We start from the raw sequence: 22,107 nt of genomic DNA, 5'->3' as shown, positions 1-22,107 counted from the left end.
TCTATATAGAGCGCCGGTGGCACCATCGGACTGTCCTCACTCTATGGGCGGACACTCCACCGGTGAAGTTTTTAACCCTTGCTCAAATGTGCCAACTACCAAGTGTATCAACTTGTGCACATGTGTTAGCATATCTTCACAAACATTTTCAAGGGTGTTAGCACTCCACTAGATCCTAAATGCATATGCAATGAGTTAGAGCATCTAGTGGAAGTTTGATAACCTCATTTCGATACGAGTTTCACCCCTCTTAATAGTATAGCTAGTCGAACCTAAATGTGATCACACTCACTAAGTGTCTCGATCACCAAAACAAAATGGCTCCTACCACTTATACCTTTGCCTTGAGCCTTTTGTTTTTCTCTTTCTTCTTTTCAAGTCCAAGCACTTGATCATCACTATGGCAATCACCATCATTATGTCATGATCTTCATTTGGTTCACCACTTGGAATGTGCTACCTATCTCATGATCACTTGATAAACTAGGTTAGCACTTTGGGTTTCATCAATTCACCAAAACCAAACTAGAGCTTTCACACTCACCCCCATTGGTGGTGGCAGCTTCCTTCCCCACATCGCCTACATCAGCATCTCATTCCTTGCACCTGTTGGGAACGTCCCCTCTCCTACACATGGTGGTGGCAGCCCTTCCACTACACTAAGCGGCGGTGATGTCTACATTCCCCACATCGGTGAAAACAACACCGCCTTCCCTGCACCTGGCGGTGACTTCGGTAGTCCTCTCCTACACATGGCGGCGGCATCCCTTCCCCTATAACTAGAGGCGGTGGCGGCTTCCTTCCCCACATCGGCGATAGCGTGCAACATTGCCTTCCCCATACCTGGTGGCGACGTCCCATCTCCTACACATGGCCATGATATCCCTTCCCCTACACCCAACAACGATGTTCCCTTCTGATGGGCTCCTCTAGGCGCAACAGATGAGCCTCCTCTCAACATCAGATGGGGGCTTCTTCGTGGTGCACAAAAGATAAGAATCAGTATGCATTTATCATTGATTTGGCAATATTTTCTGGTAAAATTATATTTATCAATATGTCTAGTCATCAATATATGTATTTACGCCATACTTAGTCTAGCCCTTTTAGGCTTAAAAAACTCAATTGCAAATCAGTTGTGCATATGTGCAAATCATAGCAAATAAAACAATGAGCAAAAAATCTTTTAAGGTGATATATCTAATTTGGAGAATAAATATTATTTTTGGACCAAACCATTTAAAATACGACAAAAGAAAACTGATCAACCTGTAAATTTTATGAAGATTACTTAGTGGGTGATAATAAAAGAATCTTAGGTTTTGAACATTGAGTCATTGACCAATCTTAGGGCCTATTTGGCATAGCTCAGCTTCACTAGTGAAACTGTTATTTTGTAAAACAGTTTCACAAGCAGCTTTTTTAGTGAAGCTGAGTTGTTTTGGAAAAAATGGTTGGCAAAATTGCTTCACCAACGGCTCATGAGGGAGAGAGCTAGGATAAGCTACTATTTTTAGTTTCATCCTAACTCATGTCTTTGTGAGAGGAGAAAAATAGCTTCACCTACGAAGCTATTTTGGAAATGGGTGTTTGGCAAAAAAAAACAGCTCATGAAGCTGTTGTCGCCTGTAATTTACTCTGTACGTCTGCTCATGAAGTGGTCTTTGTGAGAGAAGGAGAAAAACAGTTGAAAAATGGTGTTTGGGTAACAGCTAGCTTCCAGCGCGTATCAGCTACTGAGTTTCTTGCTTCTGTTGTGCTTTGCACAAATAGCAATTTCTCAGCAAGTTACACAATCACATAAACCAGAACGACAAGATGTAATTCAGAAACAAGATTATTACAAGCCCAGAAATAAGATTATTACAAGCCCTCACCCATTTCTTAAGACTAAATGACTCTTCTCAGATCAGTCACTGTTCACAGCTGTTACTAGCCATCACCCATTTCTTCAGACCAAATGACACATCTCAGAGCAGTTCATTGTTCATAGCTGATGCAAGACTGAACCTCAAAGTTCAGACACAAGTATATAGGCAACAATAAACACATCTTGGGGAAAGAAGAGCAATGCAATAATTTGAGTAAGATCAGAGATAAACACAAGAATAGCAACATACATAGATGTCAATCAGAGAACAGTACACAAATATTGAAACATATTTGCAGCCACTAACCTTGTAAGATCATCACATTTTTGCAGCCACTAATCTACAACACACAGTTATAAATTTGAGCGTGAAACATTGTAAAAAATAAAAAAGAAATAAGCACTTTCAGAGACATTATTGCATTAGATGCTAATAGGTAGTGCAGACAATGAAAATGAGAATAGAAAAAATGGTAATACACTGGTAGTGCAGAAAGAGCTTACAAGAATGGGCAATGAGCTTGTATGCTGTTTCAGAAAAATGTGGACAAATTAAAATGCAACTCTTTTATAATATAAACTGAATAACTTTCTGGTGAACAACTTATAGGTAGTGCAGCAAGCATAATCTCAAGGATACTAAATTGAAGTGAGAGCACCAATAATGACAAAACATGACTGGTGCCTAAGGATATAATATTAAGGAACAAAGAGTATATGAAACTAATTGCGCTGCCATGGAGGAAATTTATAGTATATGTGAATTTGGTAATGGAAGAAGAATGATGAATGCAGCTTTGATGGGGATATATAGAAGAAGAATGATGAATGCACCATTACAGCTCAGGCCACTTGTGCATTCAGCATCGTTTGAACATCAACAAAAATTATCTCTAGCCGGCCAGTATGTATTCTTCCCTGAGTTGAGAATTATGCATGTGCATACATAACATGAGTGGATGACCAACAAACAAAGCTACAAATAAACTATCACTCCCTGCATCAAGGAAAGGCAGCCTTGTGCGTCATGAGGATGTAGAATCAGCTCCTAGGTCCTCAAAAAAAAACATGCTCCTAGGTACTAGGGAAGGTTAACTAGGGTACCATTATATCTTTCTTTGCACTGAGATCACTGGATCTTGCTCATTCACAAGGGAAATTTCATTGGAATGGCTAAAAGCCCTAGTTTGGTTTTAGATAATTGATGAAACCTAGGGACTAATCCTTGTGCTAAGTGTGTAGACATGAAAGGACAGTCCCATGCCAAGTGATGGAGCTAGATAATGGTCATGATGATGGTGAAGACCAAACTTGAAGATCAAGTGCTCCAACTTGGAAAAGAAGAAAGAGAAAAACAAAAACCAAGGTTGATCAAGGCAAAGGTATCAAATAAGTTTTTGTTTTGGCACTCAAGACACCATAGAGGGTGTGAGTGTATTTAGGATCGATAGCCGTACTATGAAAAGGAGAATTCTTTGGCTAAGTGGTTTATCGAGTGCCACTAGGTGACATGATTCTTGCATATGCATTAGGGACCTAGTGTGCTAACAATTAACCCTTGAAAAATACTTGGAAAAATGCTAACACATGTGCACACAAGTTACACACTTTGTGGTTAGCAACTTGGAAGCAAGGGTGAAGTGTTTGAGGAGATAGAAAAAGAAAAGGAGGTGAGGGTGCCTCACCGGACGTTGGTCACGTTGACCTGCACGTCCGGTGGCAAACCCTAGGTCTTGGTCAGCAGTGGCAAGCTGACCTAACGTAGGGATCAGACATTGGTCTAGCGTCCAGTCAGTTGTTCCATAGGTGGTGTGGCGTAGCCTCGTGATTGGACGTAGGAGAAACCATGCGACCAGACGCGCAGGGCCTATGTCAGGTCGAGGCGTGACGTACACTGGCGTTAGCATTGCAGGTATGAGCAGAGAGGTGAAGTGCTGACCGGACTCTGGGGCGTGTCAGGTCCCTAGTGACCGGACGCGTCTGGTCCTTAAAAATTGTCTCTGATACCTTACTGGACTTGACCGAAGCCTGAGTAGCACGGCATCAAGTCGTTTCCTTAGGCGCGTCCAGTCACAACTTAACACATGAGTGATCAGCTAGTGACCGTTAGAGATGAATGGGCGACGTTGAACGGAGGGACACATGGCAGACATCGGTGGACCAAACGCCAGCGACCGAACACTGGGGTGCATCCAGTTAGGCGAGTCTGGTCATGCCTGCGAGGGCCTACGGCTCTTTGAGCTTTGGTGCTCTATTTAAAGGGGTTGGCCGGCTTGGGGCTCACTTTCTTGGCACTTTGACATTCCTAACATCCTTGTGAGCCTAAGCAAATACCTCCCACTCATCTCCATCATTGATTCATCATCATAGTGAGATTGGGAGTGATTCCTAGTGTATTTGCTTGAGCGATTGCATCTAGTAGCACTTGTGATCATTGTGGCTATGGAGTTCTTGTTACTCTTGGTGGTTGTCGCCACCTAGATGGCTTGGAGCAGCAGAGGAGCATCAGCATAAGTTGGTGATTGTTCGTGGCCGTCTCCTGGTGATTGTGAGGGGCCTAGTACCTATCCCGGCGGAGCGTCAAAAGGTAACTCTAGTGGATTGCTCGTGTCATTGAGTTACCTTACTTGTGGGAAGGTTCTTGCGGTGCCCTTGTGCTGGGCTAGGTTTGTGAAACACCTATCACTACTAGGAATATCCACTTCTATGACGAAAACTTTATTTACGAATCCAAAACCATCATAAAAATTGCTTTTTATGATGAAATTTTCTGGTTCATCTTAGATCACTGTGACGAACCTCAAACCCCCTTATCTATGACGAAATCGGGTATCATCACAAAAAAACATCATAGAACAGCACATCATTTCATCATAGATCAATCGGGTGACTATTCCTGCTCGTCTGTGGTGATCTTATTCAAAACTGTGACGAATAGGGCTTTGTCATTGAATTAATTACTGATCTATGATGAACAATATTTGATCGGTAACGCTGGCGCTTCGTCATAGATCTCCACACGGTACCTTCTCCATCCGACGTGCACCTGTGGAACCTACAGTTACTCATCCGTGACGCCTGCAGTTCATCATAAAAGTCTCTACTAGATCCTTTCTCCATGCGACATGTACCTGTGGGACCCTTTCTCCATCCGACCTATGTGACCCAAACCTATGGGGCCTATCTCTATGTCCATTCGACCTATGGGACCTGACGGCTTGCATGTCACTTGTGCTTGTGGACACTTCTCCATCCGACTAGTGGGCCCCGAAGGCACCTTTCTCCATCTCCATCTGACTTGTGGGACCCGACGGTTTGCATGTCACATGTACCTATGAGACCATCCGACCTTTGGAACCCAACGGCTTACATGTCACGTGTACCTATGGGACCTTTCTCCATCTCCATCTGACCTGTGGGACCCGATGGCTTGCGTGTCACTTATTGTCGCTGGGGTTTAATAAATTCAAACTAAAAAAACCATGAGACCTAGGAGTCGAACCCGGGACCCAGAGCAAGGAATTGACCATCTTCACCATTGTGCTAGATGCCTGGTTGTGTTGACATGTCTTTGGAGTAGTATATGTTCTCTGTGCGGATAGGTTGACTTATATATTGAATATATCCCTATCCCCTACAAGTGGAAACAAATATGTGCCCGTTGGACTTGCGACGGCGGTGGCAACGGAGGATCCCCAGTGTGCTGTGGTGGCTCAGGCTTCCTTTTGGAGGCTAGGTGGCGGGTCTTCCTAGTGGAGCGTGGCGGCATTGGTGTCCTTGTCCACGACAGAGGCGACAGATCTAATCTGTAGGTCTCCTTTCTCGCCTTTTCCTGTTTGTTTCACTATTTTGGTCCTTCCTTGAACATGAGGTATACAAGAACCATTATAGTGTTTCAGATCTAGTTAGGCCAATGATGATGAAAAGAACTAGGAGGTGGCACTGGTTGGTTTTCTACCAGTGCGTGTCACTTGCAGATCTATCTAGGCAAACAAACAGGCCCTTTGCTTTTGCCTTAAACTATTTTTCCTATCCAGTGATTGCTTGATTCTACATTTCTGTTTTGTATGCTCCAGTGCCACCAGTGAGTCCTTATGGTATTTTGAACTTGTAACATATCTAAGGCCACATTTCTATGCCAATGATGTCTACATGGATGTTGGATGTATTAGGATGCAACTCATATGTTTGCTTTCTGTGTGCTTCTCCTTCTTGACAACCAAGTTATCCATTTGGGTCCAAACAAGAGGAAGGCATCGAAAGCAAATCAATGCTTTGTGTCCATCATTCACATGACTGAGGCCACTAATTAATGTCTAAGCTACACATGTTGCTACTGATGCCAATGATGATCACTACCACTTATTCACTGATATTCTACTTGTGAAAACTGAGGCAGCCTATTCGGGTTGTGCAGATTTGAGATGAGTCATCCCTGCTATGTTGTGTTTGATGGCCATGAGCTAGGAGTTTACTACAACTGGCGCCTGACTGCCATAGACAAGTTCATAGGCTTCATGGTGCTTGTTACAAAAAGTACAACTCCTGTGAAGAAGGAATTGTTGCCTTCAAGTCAAGAACCAACTCAAACCCAGTCTTAGCTCATGATGATGACTTCTATCTTCAAAACCCAACAGCTGCTCCACCCTCTTCATCCTTCAAAACTATTGTAATTGTAGTCCTCTTAATCTTTGTCTGTCTCCTATGGAAGAAGCTCTGAGCTCGTGTACTGATTATAAGTGTGATGGTTGGACTTGGTTTAGCTGGAATTGTAATGGTTATAGCTCCATTAACTGCTACTCTAGTTTGAGTTATATATATCTATGTGGTGCTACTTTAACTTTAGATGAGGTCGTACCATGAAAATTGTTAATGGTTGTTAAAGTTGCACTTTGGTATGAGTTGTGGACTTCACTGATGGATCTTTGTTGGATTATTTTCCTCCTCAGTGATCTCATTACTGAGCAAGCTGTCATCCTACTACATGCACATGACAAAATGGAGGAGACCCCCAACAAGAGGAATGCACTGGCCAGCCTCATGGACGATGTCTTTGTCGAGATCCTCCGCTGCCTCCCTGCCTGCTCCTTGTTCTGCTGCAAATGTGTCTGTCACTCCTGGAGATGACTCATCTCGGATAACAATAAGTTGATGCCTTAGACTGTGGCCGGCTTCTTCTACGATGGAATCTATGGCCAAAGAAACTTCACTAGCATCACCGATGTTTACCCCTCCTTGTCCTTCTTGCCCTTCACCATGAACAATGTAGCTATCTCAGATTGCTGCAATGGCCTCATCCTATGCTGGTGCCTTGGGGCTGATGGATACTGCTATGTCGTCTGCAATCCAGCAACCCAGGAGTTGAAGGTACTACCGCCTAGAATCCATTCTGTTGGTGAGGTTCGATTGGGGTTCGATCCGATAGCCTCCTCGCACTTCCAAGTGTTTGAATACATGGAGAAGGATGGTCAGTGCATGGGTGTGGATATCTACTCATCTAAAACTATAGCATGGATCTTTAAGGAATCTAAATGGGGCGAGGAGGCTGAGCGGAAATTGTCAAAATTAGCAACTATGTTTCTTAACAGTTGTCTGCACTATATTGGGTTCTGCCAGGGTTACCATCGTATACTTGCTGTGGATATGAAGGGAAAGGCATGGAGGAAAATTCCTAACTAGCCACGTGGTTTTTCACGCACCATCCATCAAGCTCAGGGTCACTTGTGTTAATGTACTGTTGGTGGTCACAATATGTCCAAGCTTTCAATCTGGATCCTTGAAGACTATGGTACTAATAATAAATGGACATCGAAGCATACTATTAGCATGCGTAAGTTGTTTGGAAACACTAAGAAATAAATGGGTTACTTTGATTTTGAGTCATGCTACATAGCGGTTATAGTTCACCCAGAATGGAATTTGGTTTTCTTTGTTGGGGTTGGGGTGGAAAGAGTCGTCATCGCATATAACATGGACAACAAAAAAGTTCATGTCATCCCTACAAATTACATTCCATATGGTAGACGTTACATCCTGCCAGAAATCATCGGCAGACCTTAATATCTTCCCTATGTTCCCTTATTCTCGGAGTTGGAGTCATTAGCAAAGTAGTAAATAAAGCTGCATTTGATGTATCTCTCTGTCATGACATGTTTACATGGATTAATGTTGTTTGATTGTCTTTGGACATGTTAATTTCCTCTTGGATGGGTGTTGTCATTATTTTGTAGCAACTTTAACTTGTTTGTAATGTAAGCTAAGGTCTATGCATTGTGTCAGACGTGTTTCAACACCAATGGCTTTTGCGTGTGCAGTAACATTTTAACACCAAAGGCTTAAGCTAAGGTCTATGCATTATGTCAGAAGCAGTTCTTACAATATCCATGATAGACTATATTATCTGCAACAAGTGGGTAAATAAACCCTGAGTATAAGAAGGTACTCAGCTAGACTTACCCATCATAAACCAAAAATAATGTGACTCTAAGGATCATGCAAGGCTTTATAAGTGGACCTAGCTTGACAATATTTTACATAAAAAGCCACTAGTTCAACTATACACTTTATAATTCGGTATCAAGTTAATTATAGCTATTCACCTCTAGATTAACCACTAACCTATGCCAAACATGTGATATATCATTATATAGCATCACAATAATAACCATAGTCGGTGTAGCATTCCCATGTCCAATATAACCATCAAATTCTATAGTCCAGTTACTATGATGCTGGGACTAGTCGAGTTTCTCACTATCTGAGAAAGACAGCGATTTGAATCAGTTGCAACCAGCTGGCTCCTCTGTAGTAGTAATATGTTAAACATGGCGATCTCTTCCACAACTCTGCTTGTTTTCCTTCCCTCCCCGAGCCCTACCATTCCCACTACAGATCTAAAATCGCCAGGAATGTGCCGTTGCCTTCTCCAAACCTACTTCACTGTTAGCCACCACCATGGTGAAGGGCGAGCCTTCTACGAAGCGCACATGGGAGGGGGATGACACTGTGCCCATGGTGAAGGAGGATGATGCCATGCTCGTGGTGAAGGAGGATGACGTCGTGTCCAGTGGTGAATCTAGATGAAGCTCTGGTGGATCCCTTTGGAGATAGAGACGATTAGGGCCGTTGGCATCATGAGTAAGGCTTTCTTGAAGATCTGGCATGTGCTATAGAACACCAGGGGGGCACCCTCAACCCGCCTTGGGAGGAAAAGGTGAGCAGTTATGTCTTCATTTTTTACCAACCCGCCGATGTCATGGAAGAACTACCAACCTACCTGAACAAGAATCGCGCAGACAACACAGAGTACATCCTCACCTGCTACTGGAGTTGGATAGATGGCTTTGACACTAGCATCACGACGCATGGAATCAGCACCACCCTAGAACACCGAGAAGCACTAGCGCAACCTGGTTCATGCCGATGCTGAGCAGGTGGCCAACCGCATCACCGTTGATGAGCAAAAGGGTCTCATATCTATAGAGGAGGATGACAATGATGTTGATACCAATGACAAGGATGAGGATGAGGATAGTGATATCGACGATGAGTAGAGGAGTAAATGAAGTTCCATTTGATGTATCTCACGTTGCATTTGATGTATCTTCCTTACGTTGGGAGTACGGATGGAGTACATGTTGTTACTCTTTCCTTATGTTGTTACTCTTCCTTATATATCTTCCCTTGTATTTTATGTCAGATGCATTCAAATGTACAGAGGTTTTGATTTGTGAAGTCTAATTTGCATGTATATGTTTACTTTTGTTGAACTTTGTATTATGGTGGGTTAAACTCTATTGAGCATGGTGTAGATCAGGTCATTTGGTCAATTGGTAGCTGGTTTCTAGCCCATGTTGGTTAGTTTTGCCTGTAGTTTTCTTTCTGGTACTCTTTCTAATCTGTAGTATGGTAAACATGCATAACAAAATTCATCTGATCAAGTCTCGCGTCGATGTAATGCCTAACGGAGGAGCCACATAGCTATTCAAATTTTATAGCACACACAAGAAAGTCTGAGCATCATAAATCTAACTAGGCTAGACACATCTCATATTATATTATACAGGGAAACCTATTTTGTATGAATACATTCATTGAATCCCTAAAGGAAACAAATAAAATTGAAACTAGTTACATGTCCGGCCCGTTCAAATTTACGTTGCTCGAACTATCAAGCGAGCAAATGGTTTACAAGAAACAGGTAAACATCATTTCATCGAATGTACTAGAGGGACATGGTCATGGGAAAAGTTGTGATCGTTTGTTGTAGAGTACACATCCATGGTATGGTAACTAGTTGGCATCTGTAAGCATGATTTCGGTTATTGTCAATCGACGGAAGGGGATAGCCACTCATGACTACAACTACTACTAATACAAATGTTGTGACCGAGTGCACTCCGTACGCAATAGTTTTCCTCATAGCTTTGTACTGTATAGTGTCCGACGAGATCAAATGTGCCGCATTCGAACTTTCTTGCAAGCGCAGTAAAATATGAGAATGAATTGAATGTGGCAGGAAAGCTGGATACAAGAAGTGAATCAAGAAAAAGAGCTTTTGACCACCATGACACGCTTGAGACTTGAATGCCTGGTACGGTTGTGATAGGTCTTTTCTGTACTTATTTCACTCCAATCCAAGCAGTCATGGCAGTCGAGGGGTAGACTGATTGCTATGACACTCTACTATCCTATGAGATCAAATACGCAGCGGCCTAGACTTTCTTGCATTTGCAGTAAAAGTCAACAACTTTGGCTCCTCCGTTCTGCATTAGATCGAGGTGAGACTTGTTTAGATGAACTCCTTGTTGCATGGTTCTTTGAAGTTCAACAATTTTTATCGAAGACACGAGTTGGCTTTAACAAAGATCAAAGGCACTCATGAATGTTTAGCAAGTTAAGTTTCAGATCAAAGACAACCAGAAAGAAATCTATAGCGAAAAGAAACCATCTACAAAATGACCAAATGACCTGAGCTACACCATGCTCAACAGAGTTTTAACCCACCTAATACAAAGTGCAGTAAAAGTTCACACAGACATGCATGCAAATAAAAGTTTACATATTCGCAAGGGTGTCCCATAGATCAAACCTGGTCATGACTACTAGTACTACTGGTACATCCCACTAGATCAAGGGTCGAGGTGGGCATGTAGGATCTCATCCACGTCACCTTCGCTAAGACGGCGTTGGCAGCTAGCTTGAAACTCTCGACCAGATCGACGATGTCATCGTCCTTCAATTTCTGGTGGAAAACCCTGCTCCGCCACCTGGATGTTAACCACTATGCCAATATGAAGCTATGCAAGCAGCCAGCGCAGCAGCAGCCCCCTAACGAACTGACTTCGGTCACCATGGCTCGAAGGCGGGTCGGCAGGGCTCAGAATGACTACTCTACGGTGAACAGATTATCCACTGCTCTCATGAGGAAGCCTGAGTTAATGGCATCTTACACGCACAGGGCGAGGGTCTCAACCCTACATCCTTAGATCTACAAGAAGGTTTATCATGTTTTGGCCTTGCTCTAGGTGGATCTCCCAGTCGACTCACACCTTGTAGACCTATGTCATGGGAAAATGAAGTGTGTCGCATGCAGGCGTCCACCTCCGCACACAGCATCTCGGTGTTCAGCTTAGTCGATGACAAATTCGCTTGGGCCTATGACAAATTCGCTTGGGCCTCAGCGGTAATCCTTCAATAATTCACAGTACTCTACATCGTCTGAGGATTCACGCTCTTCTAATGACTTTCTGGCACCATCAGGGGAAAGCCCTATGACTGGGGATGGTGCCACCATGGAGGAAACACTGCATAATGTAAGCCAAGTTCAAGCCCATATAGGATAAGGGGGAGAGCAATCTAATTGAGAAGGCAAATGACTTTTACCAAACTGACCGGAAGCAGCATGGCACAGAATCGCAGGCGACTGCCTCCATCGGGGGATGCCTCGCTGGGGCCACTTCTCGAGCGAGACCGCGAACAAAGAATCAGGCTCTAGGGCCAATGAGGCTCGAGATGTCGTCACACCCATGTCCTTCTATTGAGATAGAAGGCAAATTCTAAATACTAGTTAAATTAAATAGCATGAACACAAATACTAGTGTGAGCATTGCTTGCATATACTCTAGTTAAATGAAGATAAACAACATGAACAGCGGTACGGTAATGATCCAACTCCAAAGGGGGAACCTGGCGGGTGAGAGACCACGCCGATAAGAGGTTCCGTCTGTCTGTGGAGGATTGCTAGTGTGGAAGGCCTCCGGGGCCTCCCCATAGACAGACGGCCTCATTAGCTCCGCCATGGTCCTAGCAGGAGGCGTTGACATTGTAGTAGGGTGGAAGGCAAAAGCTTTGGGATAGAATTAGGAGCTCTGGAGAGAGAAGGCAGTAGATGACCTTCCCTCTCGCCCCTTGTCTCTACTGCTATAGTTTGGGGCCTGTTGACCACCCCACGCCCGAGATGTTTGCGTGGGTGGGCGCTGGGGCTTTGCCCTATCACGTTAATGCGACGGGCCGAAAGCGACATCCCCTACTATAACAGGCTGCTAGCGCCACCCACGCGCGCGCGCGTGCGTGGGAATGCAGGAGCGTGTCATCCGGGTAGTCAAGATTTCAAACGGCCGGACCTTGTATGATCCTATGAAGTATAAAAATTCTGAATAAAAATCATCTTTGATGCATGGTTCTTGCAAGTTCAACAAATCTTATCAAATACACAAAAATAAGATGAGTTGGGTTCAACATAGATCAAAGCCACTCATGACTACTACTACACTGATACAAATTGATCAAGTGCACTCCGTAGGCAATAGTTTTACTCACAGATCTATACTGTATTGTGTCCGACGAGATGAAATGTGCCGCATCGGACTTTCATATGAGTGCAGTAAAATATTAGAGTGAAGCGAATGCAGCAGGAAAGCTAGACACAAGAAGTGAATCGAGAAAAAGAGCTTCTGACATGCTTGAGACTAGGAATGCTAGGTGCAGTTGTGATAGGTCTTTTCTATACTTTTTTTATTCCAATCCAAGCAGTCACAGCAGTCAAGGGGTAGACTAAAGAGTGAAGAGTGTGATGGGTCTGGCTCGGTCAGATTTGGTCTATCGGCGGTAAAGCCACCGTGAGTTAATTCCCAACTACTTGCATCACCATTACTTGCACTTCTCCATCTTTGGCTGGCCTATTTAACCAGGGTCTAGATGCACCTGTTGGGCTCAATCCACACACTCTCGAATCCACACACTCTTGAATCCACACACTCTTGAATCTACACACTCATGAGGCAATCATCTTTCTTCATCGCCTAGAGGTGCTTTGTCTTTCTCCTTGCACCTCTCATGGCCTAGAGCCCAGTGAGAGGTTCAAGATGGAGATAAAGAACATCACAAGGATGCTAGTGTTTGGAGAAGGCCTTCAAGATTGGGTGCTTTAGATTCCATAATCTTGTTGCATTTGAGCATTGAGATGTAGATCTGCATCCCTCGATCCTCAGAGGTAGCAAGATTATGGAATATAAAGCACCTCACAGAGATGTTGGTGCAAGTTTTGCGAGGTGCTCCTTCTCCATCCTTTGTGAGGTGCTGTCGTTGAATAGGAGCTTGACCTTGATGATTGCAGATCTTGTGTTAATAGAAGATATGTAATCATTTGGTTCTCTCCTATTCTGGGGCTCCATACTCGATTGGGGGTGCTTCAAGTTTGCTAGTCCATACCTATTTGTATGGTAGATGTAGCGTCCTGCCAGAGTTCATCAGTAGACCTTACTACCTTCCCTATGTTCCCTTGTTCTTGGAAAATTAGCATAGGAGTACACAAAGTCCATTTGATGTATGTCACGTTGCATGGTGCACTAAAGTTCGGCCTGTGTTGTTTCTCAACGGCCGAACAATCCTGCGCGACCCAGATTTAAAAATAGGGTCCAAACATAAAATTGTAAATGACATGGTAACAAGCATCATAGGAAAACAAGGAAAAATGACACATGTTTGTATGAACTCTGCAAAAAGAAATCTGCAGCGAAAAGCAACCAACGGGGGCTAGGCCATGCTCAATAGAGTTTAACCCACCTAATACTTAAATGCAGCAAAAGTTCACACAGACATGCAAATAAGAGTTCACATATTTGCAAGGACATCCCACAGATCAAACCAAGTCATGACTACTAGTACTACTGATACGTCCCATAGATCAAGGGTCGAGGTGGGCGTGCAGGAGCTGCTCCACGTTCAGCTTCACTAAGATGCCGTTGGCGGCTGGCCGGAGGCTCTCGACGAGATCATCAATTTCATTGTCATCCGATCTCGATGGAAAACCCTGCTCCACCACCCTGACGTTCACCACCTCGCCAAACTAAAGCTAGGCAGCGGCCAGCACCATGGCAGCCGCTTGATGAATGGCTTCGGACACCACAACCACCTTGTCTTCTCGCGCCTAGGCGGCTTCCTGTAGGACCACGACAAGTGTAGCGAGCATGGCCACCAAGTCACCACATAGCATGTTGGTGTGTAGCCTGGATGCACACAATGCTGCTCGGACCTCGTGGTAATGCTTCAATAACTTACGATATTTTTTTCATCGCCTATAGATTCGCCCACTTAGAACCAGAGGGTTGTGCGGGGACAGATGGGCTTGGCGGACAGCGAACAGGCAACGGGACGACTCTCCGGCACCACCTGGTAGGAAGCCCCACGACGGGGGTGGCACCGCCATGGAGGAATCGCTGCACAATGAAGACAAGTTCAAGCCCAGTGATAAGGGGGAGAGCGATTAGATTTAGATGGCAAACGATTAACCAATCTAACCGGTGTCGCATGGCACGGAATCACCGGTGGCTGCCCCCATCGACGATCCAGCCCTGGTTCATCACTAGTGCATGATGATGGGCAATCTTCTTGTCAATGGCATACATCCTGTGTGGGCAGCAGGTTGGCCCAAGCGAGGACATGATCCCTGATGACGGACTGTGTCTAACCACGGGGCACACTCTCTGGGCAAAGGGGGCAGACCAGCAAGCCATAGCGGCTGGCAGCGTATCATCAGCTTCCGGCTCTCGGGGTTGGGAGTTGTGTACCCATGCCAGTTGATCATCCTCCAAGTCCATCGTAATGCAGGTCGGAGAGCACTCAGACATGTCCTCGGTGGCATGGGCCATCAAGAACAGAGGAGTCCACGCAGCCTACAACGACGGCGAAGTGGAGCACACCGGGAGTAGCAGGTGGCAAGGGAACCGGTGCCGCTGGTGCTAGCGTCATCGTCGAGGGCGATGGGGAGAGCAATGGCAATCTAGAAGATGGTGGGTGGGAGCGCGACGGGAACACCGGTCTCCCGCAAATGGACGTTGATGCCGCCTCCGCCGACACCGAAGTAGGGCGCACCATCGGCCCTGCCTCCTCCGAAGCGGAAAGAGCCAGTACACTGGAGGAAGCGGGGGCCAGAGCCAGGCGACCCTTCCTCGAGTAGCGCTTCATGGGCACAGCCTTAGTTGCAAGCAACGGGGAGGCGGAGTTTGGGACTTTGCGAGGCGAGGCAAGGTTTTTTGCACAATGCAAGGTGGAATCAAACAATGGGAGCGAGGCTAGGTTTTATGTATACACAAGGTAAACCTTCTGTATGCTGTGAAGTATACAGGCTTTATGTATACACAGGGCGGCACTTCACGGATCAAGATTCTTGATTAAGCTCATTGTCAGGTTTAGTATAAAATGTTGTTCTGTTTACATGATTCGGTGAGATCTTTTGTGATATTTTGGATTGTACTCGTGTGATTGCATTGGCGTGAATTAGATAAGATTATATTCAAATTGGTGTGATCTTTTATGTCAAACTTAAAATTGTAAATAACACCGTAACAAGCATCACAGGAAAGGCAAGTTTCCTGATAGGACGGACAACTGGGTTTGTCCATGGGTTTTCTTTGTTTGTTTTTTTATTTGATTTACGGAGGCGGGTGTTTTAACTGCCTCAGTTAAGATTTATTTACTGTGAACTTTCGACTGAGGCGGTTGCGATGCCCGCCTCGATTAATTGTTTCTGTCCGCCTCGGTTAAATTTTTAGTAGTGCCAGGAAGGCAAGTTTCCTGACAGGACGGACAACCGTGTTCAAACATTTCCGAAATTTCATCGGTTCGGCATATATCAAATGACACACAAGGCAAGGTGGGATGGGGAACAAGAGAGAATGTACCTAAAAATGAGAAACTGGTGCGCTCGCCTGTGGATTTGTCAGTTGCCATCACCATGCATTTGCTTGTGTTACAGCAGATTAGGTCGCCTTCGCCGTGGATTTGCTCTTCGCTGAGTCGCGCACCGTAGCAGCTGACGTCGACGTGCTTGTGCGTGTCGTGGATGTCATTCGGAGCCGCCACCGATGCGCCTGCCCATTCGTTGATTTCCGCAGAGCAAGGCATCAACCAGAGAGGAGTCGAGCAGGCCGACATCATTTGTTGTATTATTTCTCAGGCCTCATAGGAAACAGGTTTCTTCCGATGGTTTTGATCCAATCCGGGAGTTAATTTAGTGGGCTAACCATTCATCTAAAGAATATTTTGGAGTGTGGACTGTAAAAAAAATATGGGCATGTAAATTACAACGGTAATGGCCCCCGTTCGTTCGCCCTTAAACCCTGCTTGATCCGTTTTTTTTTTCATCCGGAACAGTATTTTTCTCTCACAAATTCATTCAGATTCATCCAAAATTTCTCCAAGCGAACGGGGCCAATGCTACTTATAGGTCGTGCGTAAGTCGCCCGCTCCCTTTGCACCCCCGCCTGGCCGCGTTGCCTGCTCGCGTAGCGCGCTGCCTGTGGCAGCCATGCTCTATCCGTCTGCCTCTACCCCAGTCAAGATCCGTGCCGCTAACGAGCTCCGTACCGGTGACCTCCGCACCACTTCTGCAGCATCGAGCTCTGCGTCGACGAGCCTCCATTCGTCCAAGCAGCAAGCAAATGCTATGCTGAAAGCGTATGTTGCATTAGTATGTTTCAAGTGTTTCAGATATTTCAGATATATGTTGCAAGTTTTGTATATCGATGTTGCAAAAGTAGATCGAGATGTTGCACATGTTGTAATGGCTACATCAAATGTTTCATTTATTCCAGACTAATGTTGCAAGTGTTTTGCCTGGATGTTGTAACAGTAGATTTGGATGTTGCATATACATAAATGTTACAAGCATATGTGTGTTTTCATGTGTTTCATACGTATATTTGCAAGTATTTCATCTAGATGTTGTATATGTTTGTAATTTTTTTCAAATTTTTTTCAGGCGTTTTCGCAAGTGTTTCAAACGCTTGTTTCAAATGTTTTATTTGTTTTCTTTTTGTCTGGAAGTTTTAAAAGTAGATCGGATGTTGCACATGGGATACGTTTAGGAAGCAGCCGGCAGCACGGACGACGTTGGGGGCGACGTGGGCGACGTTTGAGGTAGCACGGGGCCATTGCTAGTGCGCTCCCTCACGAGCACGACACGTGATACGCTCGTTTGCTCTATTTGCGCGCCACTTTAGGAACGACGTCCGGAGCAAGTCCGAATTTACAATGGTTTTGCCCCTAAAACCATGTTTCCAAACTGGGACTACGAGAGAAATCTCGGCTGATCTTGATGAGATCATTTTTGGAGGGATTTGGGAGGAAATTGAAACTTGAGCAGGGAGATAAAAAAATAAACTAATTTTTTCTTGCAATTTTTTTTTAAAAAAAACTACTTTTTGCTTGCAATCTACGATGGATTTTTTTTTCACTGGCAATCTACGACGAATTGGGCGGGACTTTTTCAGTGCGGAAGGAAACAATCTGAATGGGCCAGGCCCACCAAAGCGGCACAGCCCAACTCTCTCGCAGCCAATCCCCTCCGCTCCGCCGCCCGCACCCAATCCCCTTCCCTCCCCTTCCGCCACTCGCCAGCAGCGCGGCCACGCCCTCCGGCGCTCTTCCTCTGCGCCCCGGTCCTCGCCCACACCCTCTTCCGGCGCCCACGCCCTCCGCTTCTCCGTACTTGCTGCTCGCCGCGCCTACCACCCTCATTCTCCGCCAGCGATTGTAATCTGTGCAGGGCACACTCGCCGACGATGGCTCTAACCCTCCTCCGAGGGATAAGGACGCCAGTCTCGTCCAGCTCAAACCCCGGCCTCTTCTTCACTGTTCTACGGCCTCGGTTGTGCCGCTTCACGGCTAGGGCGGAGAGTGCGCAGGCCACCGAGCCCAAAGCGGCGCCCAGTAGGTCAATTCAGCTGGCGACCAAGGAGGCGGCTGAGCAGAAGACACAGGGCTTCGAAGCCGTCATCGGGATTGAGACCCATGTCCAGCTCTCGACCGTCACCAAGGCGTTCTGCTCCTGCCCGTACAACTACGGTGCCCAGCCCAACAGCACCGTCTGCCCCACCTGCATGGGCCACCCGGGGACGCTGCCGGTTCTCAATGAGAAGGTGGTGGAGTGCGCCGTGAAGCTGGGTCTCGCCCTCAACTGCGAGATCTCGATGACGTCCAAGTTTGATCGCAAGCAGTATTTCTACCCGGACCTCCCCAAGGGGTACCAGATTTCGCAGTTTGACATCCCCATTGCCAAGAAGGGTTATGTCGATTTGGACCTTCCGGTGGAGTTTGGTGGTGGGCATAGGAAGTTTGGGATCACAAGGGTTCACATGGAAGAAGATGCAGGCAAGCTGCTTCATTCTGAATCCAGCAGTTACTCTCAGGTTTTCCTTGTCTCTGACTAATTGCCTAATTTCTGTTAGGAACATTCTGATCGGCTTGTCATATCCGTCTGGCTTAACAACTTTGAAACCACAACATCAGTTTTGACATTTACCACAGTGCATTAGAAAACTTATAGATTAGTGAATAAAACCATAGAAAAATATTGAAGATTGGATATCAGGGAGCATTTGGATCTCAGGCCAGGGGAATTCTAGCTTTATTGTGAATGGATTGGAGTTTTGTAGGATAAGAAAGACTTGGATTTTGGGGCAATCTAATCTGCAACCGCCAGCAAAAGCTTGCTCTGTGAAGGGAGCGAAGTTGGTTTGCCACCGAAATAAAAGTAAACACTGCGGTGAAAAAAAAATTCTGACAACTGCTATCATAATGTGGCCAAACAATAATCCTTGCTTTTGCTGGTTGTAGAACAGATGGGCTAGCTGTGTATAGCCTGAACAGTCCCATCTTCCTGGTGACAGTAACTATTTCAAAATTTTAATCCTCTGGCTATAAATGCATGCGGTAGGCTCACACAAGAAATTATGATTTGTGTAAGTATGATATATGGAACACCGTACAATGATACAGATAGTAAACCATAAGCACTGCTCTAATATTGACAGGGAAAATCCAGAGGGAATGAAAAGAATTACACAGCGTCTCATCACTTAAAGTACAGCAACTTCAGTTATTGATCAGTGGTTGCTACTTTGGCTGGCTAGGTTGACCTAAACAGGGCTGGTGTACCTTTGCTTGAAATTGTCTCAGAGCCAGACATGAGAACAGGGATAGAGGCTGCTGAGTATGGTGCTGAGCTGCAAAGGATCGTTAGGTACCTGGGAGTGAGTAATGGTAACATGCAAGAAGGTTCCCTTCGTTGTGATGTGAATGTTTCTGTTCGACCAGTTGGGCAATCAGAATTTGGTACAAAGGTGATCCTCATATCTTTAGGACTTCCCTAACTGATTGTTATTCTGTGTTTTTCTGTTGGCAACTTTTGCTCCCAGTGTTATGATTTGATGATTCATCGGTTAACCAACTTATTACAGGCCAAATAAATAACCTTTGTTCAGTGAGGGCTAAATTATCATGAAAATTTTACCATGCTTTAAATGATGCCTTGAATATTCAACCCGTGTGGGGGCTTGGGGGATCATGGTTTATGCTTGTTATATTTGATAGTATACATAATTGCAGTTGCTTATGTAGCCATTTGGTAAAAATCCATGTAGCTAAATTGCTTGTTATGCCCAGAAACATGCATAATTGCAGTTCATTGGTTTCTTGCCTGCTTAGTTATTCATGGCACATTAAGGGAAAATAAGTTAGATCATCTTCAATTGCTTATCCACCATTATTTTCTAGAAATAGCGTCACACTCTTCTTTCAATTCCTTCAGGTGGAAATAAAGAATATGAACTCATTTTCTGCGATAAATAGGGCAATCGATTATGAGATCTCCCGGCAGATTCTGCTCCATAAAGAAGGCCAGGCTGATCAAATTGTACAAGAAACCCGTCTGTGGGATGAATCTTCTCAGGTGTTGTCCCCAACTCTAACCTTCTTTTGTGCTGGCTTTTTACTTCCAAGTACTAATTATTTTCTCTATCTATATCATCAGAAAACTTTTACAATGCGAAAAAAGGAGGGACTTGCTGACTACAGATATTTTCCAGAACCTGATCTTCCTGAAGTAGTTCTCACTAGTGACTATATTAATGAAATCAGCAAGTCAATGCCAGAGCTTCCAGAAGCAAAGCGTAGGCGTTATGAGAATATGGGACTCAGTATGCAAGATGTTCTGTTCCTTGCTAATGATGATACTGTAAGATTCCATCTTCTGTGTTGGTGTAGGTTCACATGCATGTGTGTCCACTGATTATTTAGAAGTTCATGGTCTGATCTCCCTCATTCATGGTAGCCTCATTCATGTGTGTCCCTCATTCATGGTCTGATCTTTAACTGGCTATACAATTGTAAAATTCCATTTCATCAGGCTTGGTAGTGGTTCACATATTTGCCAGGGGTCCCTTATTGTAGTACATAGGACTTGTTTTTTTTGCTGGACAAGGCAATACATTCTCTCTATTGCTCACAATAACTTCAGTAATCTGATGGGTCTATATCATTCCAGATTGGTCATTTCTTTGATTCTACTCTTGAGCATGGTGCTGACGCAAAGCTGGCTGCCAACTGGATCATGGGTGACATTGCTGCTTATCTCAAAGATGAAAAAGTCTCCATTGATGAAATTAAATTAACACCTCTAGAGCTTTCCGAACTGATAGCATCCATTAAGAATGGAACTATAAGTGGGAAGATCGGCAAGGAGGTAACATTGCTAAACTGGGCTTTCCCTCTTGTTACTGTTTTTTGGCTCTATGTTTTGGCATAGTCTATAGGTTCTACACATTTCTAGGCTTTGCACCCTCATCGATGATAATGCCTCTCTAAATCTGTCCTTGCAGATACTGGCCGAGCTCATTGCCAAAGGTGGAACAGTTAAGGGTGTGATAGAAGACAAAGATTTGGTTCAGGTAACTGTGCTCACATTTGTTACTATTTGGAACCATAGTAGTTCAAGCATCTAAAAAAATATTGTGATCCCTGCCACCAGTGTGAAGTGTTCCACAAATACACTTAACGTCCTTCGGCATTGCTAATGCATGTTTTTTCCTTTGGGTATTCCTGTTAACTCAGATGCTCAAAAATTGGGATAATATTGACATGCCCTCTTGATTTCATCGGTGTTTGTAGTTTGTAATTTGCATCTTATACTTTCATGAGTACTCAGAGGCATTGTTGTGCTCTCAGTTGATGCAATTTCATTATTTAAACCTCTGGTTGGGTTGTCTGAAAGGCAAAAAATTATTACTTGAAATGACAGATAGCAGATCCAGCAGCAATTGAGGCAATGGTAGATAAAGTAATCGCTGATAATCCAAAGCAACTTGAGCAGTACCGTGCTGGAAAAACTAAGCTACAAGGATTTTTTGCTGGCCAGGTTTGTCAATTGAACACCAACACTGTTTGTCCCTGCAGCTACGAGGTCTTATGGGTGATCACATTTGCTTCAATTGTTTCTAGGTGATGAAAGCATCGAAGGGCAAGGCCAACCCAGTTCTGTTGAATAAAATCCTTGGAGAGAAACTGAATGCCAATTAGTTATTTTTCCCCCATACTGAAAATCTCAATGAGTCCATGAAGAATGCAACCTCAAATGAAGTCCCTGAACCATATTGTTGGCTAGGCAATCGTTTGGCAGTCGTTACCTTCAGTCCATTGAGTTGAGAATGTGAATAATGTAGAAGTTTTGTTCACAATATGGATATCATTGTACTTAGCTGATACATTGAAATGGCGTGTTGATTATATTTTATGCAATAGCTTACACCAATCATGTGTGCAATTTCTGCGTATTTTGTACTACTGCGTTGACAGTCTGCGCTGCTGTATATATTTTCTCTGCAACATACAATATTTACAACAATTTTCGTTGAACCAAAAAAATATTGAACAGCAGCATTATACTAGCAGCTGACCGC

At 44.5% G+C, this 22,107-nt stretch overlaps 1 protein-coding gene across 1 annotated transcript; it reads left to right on the top strand.

Annotated features, from left to right (window-relative positions):
- The first annotated feature begins 17,712 nt into the window (after positions 1-17,712).
- On the top strand, positions 17,713-21,971 carry LOC136485165 (glutamyl-tRNA(Gln) amidotransferase subunit B, chloroplastic/mitochondrial). The gene is made up of 8 exons (XM_066482102.1): positions 17,713-18,561; positions 19,285-19,494; positions 19,962-20,102; positions 20,184-20,387; positions 20,697-20,894; positions 21,031-21,099; positions 21,450-21,566; positions 21,650-21,971. The coding sequence occupies exons 1-8, from the start codon at positions 17,935-17,937 to the stop codon at positions 21,725-21,727; spliced, it is 1,644 nt and encodes a 547-aa protein (XP_066338199.1). The 5' UTR covers positions 17,713-17,934; the 3' UTR covers positions 21,728-21,971.
- Positions 21,972-22,107: the final 136 nt, after the last annotated feature.

Source organism: Miscanthus floridulus, chromosome 10, assembly GCF_019320115.1.
Source record: "Miscanthus floridulus cultivar M001 chromosome 10, ASM1932011v1, whole genome shotgun sequence".
In the NCBI taxonomy this organism is placed as follows: domain Eukaryota; kingdom Viridiplantae; phylum Streptophyta; class Magnoliopsida; order Poales; family Poaceae; genus Miscanthus; species Miscanthus floridulus.
Note: the sequence above shows the minus strand (reverse complement) of the source record. Positions and strands in the feature narration are given on the sequence as shown.